General features: G+C 48.3%; 1 protein-coding gene across 1 annotated transcript; it reads right to left on the bottom strand.

Annotated features, from left to right (window-relative positions):
- Nucleotides 1-48: 48 nt before the first annotated feature.
- On the bottom strand, nt 49-1,247 carry LOC103133429 (E3 ubiquitin-protein ligase HECW2-like; the record flags this gene model as incomplete). The annotated part of the gene is made up of 3 exons (XM_007545176.2): nt 49-215; nt 299-402; nt 1,063-1,247. Coding segments are annotated over 3 exons (456 nt in total), but the record flags the coding sequence as incomplete, so codon positions are not given.
- Between the last annotated feature and the right edge of the window lie 362 nt (nt 1,248-1,609).

The following is a 1,609-nucleotide window of genomic DNA, read 5'->3' as shown; positions in this document are numbered from 1 at the left end:
ATGAACTGGTAAACTGGCTGACCTGAATGAACTGGTAAACTGGCTGACCTGAATGAACTGGTAAACTGGGCGGAGCAGCTCAGAGCTTACGGGGTTTGAATGCAGCACGGTGAAGAAGTCTGGGCTGCACAGGAACTTGGCGCTGGGCGACTGCAGCAGCAGGGAGAGGCGTGAACGACCACTGGAGTGGGCCACGGCGCTTTCTCTGCGATATTCTGCAACAGATTCAGGGAACGGTCAGAGAAACATCTGGACCAGCCTGTGGAGGCGACCAGCTGCTGTGTCAGAGGAAACGGACCAGAGATGGAGTGAGGCATCAGCTCGCCCTCCGGCTCCGGCAGCTCAGTGGAGGATTCCTCTGACCGCTCACTGCTGGTTATGGTCCTCCTGATGCTCTGGTATCTGTCAGCAGGAGAAACAAACTGTGGTTAAATTAAAAAACATGAAGAAAGCAAAGAAACACTTAGCTGATCAGATTTTCAAGGGTTAGGATTGTGGGAAATTTAACATTTTAATCTTTCCATCGTGTTTTATGTTATTCCCTTAGTTTTCCTTTGATTCTTTCATGTTTCCACTAATAGCAACCATTCAGCTGCTAAAACACCTGGGTGGGCCTAGCCCCGCCTTTAAGGCGCAGCTCCTCCCCCACGCCGCTCCTTCAGACTAGCCAGCAGCAATTAGCAAGCAGCTGAGCTCATTATAGGAGCTGCTGCTCAGAGCAATGCTGGCAAAAACATTAAAGGGTTAAAGAGGAGCCATGTTGGGACAACTTCCTGGAGGCGGAGCTTCGGGAAGAGCAGGAGCTTCTTAAAGAGACAGAGGCCCAATTTCCCATTTTTCTGTTAAGTCATATTTGATATTTATAGCATTTTTATAACAACTGAAGGAAACACAGTTACTGGGCTACAATATAAAATGGCTCCATGTGGCTGGGAAACAATGAATCCTGCCTCTTTAAAATATTGATCACTAAAAAGAAAAAGATTTCTTTCCAGACTCCAGTTTTATCTGGTTGTCAGTAATGAATCCCACCTAAATGATGCTTTGTGTTGCCATGGTTACCTGCGGTTGAGCTGCTCCATCTGCTGGATGGAGTTGGAGCGGGTCAGGCCCTGCGGGGCAGGCGGTCCGGTGGGCCGCTGCCACGTCGTCGTCCTGTTCACATGATCCACGAAGAAGATCCGGCCGTGACTGTCGATCCGAGCCTCCCAGTCTGAGCAGAGACATGAGAAGGAAAGGGTTAAAACCTCTCAGAGAAATCAGTTTGTGCTGCATCCAGCAGCAGAGATCAAAACATGGCAGAATATTATCAAATCAATATGTATGTTGGATGGATGGACCTGAAAACTTAAAACTGAGTGCAGTTTGAACTGAACTCATTGGTCCAGTTAAAGTACCAGCAGAGTTTAGTTTGTTTATGATGACTTTCCCCCAAAGACAGTTAGCATGAGGCGAGATGCTTCATGATGCAGCGTGATGCTTCGTGATGCTTCATGATGCAGCGTGATGCTTCGTGATGCAGCGTGATGCTTCATGATGCAGCGTGATGCTTCATGATGCTGCGTGATGCAGCGTGATGCTTCATGATGCTGCATGATGCAGCGTGATG

Source organism: Poecilia formosa, unplaced genomic scaffold (assembly GCF_000485575.1).
Source record: "Poecilia formosa unplaced genomic scaffold, Poecilia_formosa-5.1.2 Scaffold3321, whole genome shotgun sequence".
Classification (NCBI taxonomy): Eukaryota; Metazoa; Chordata; class Actinopteri; order Cyprinodontiformes; family Poeciliidae; genus Poecilia; species Poecilia formosa.
This window is presented reverse-complemented; position numbering and strand designations above follow the sequence as displayed.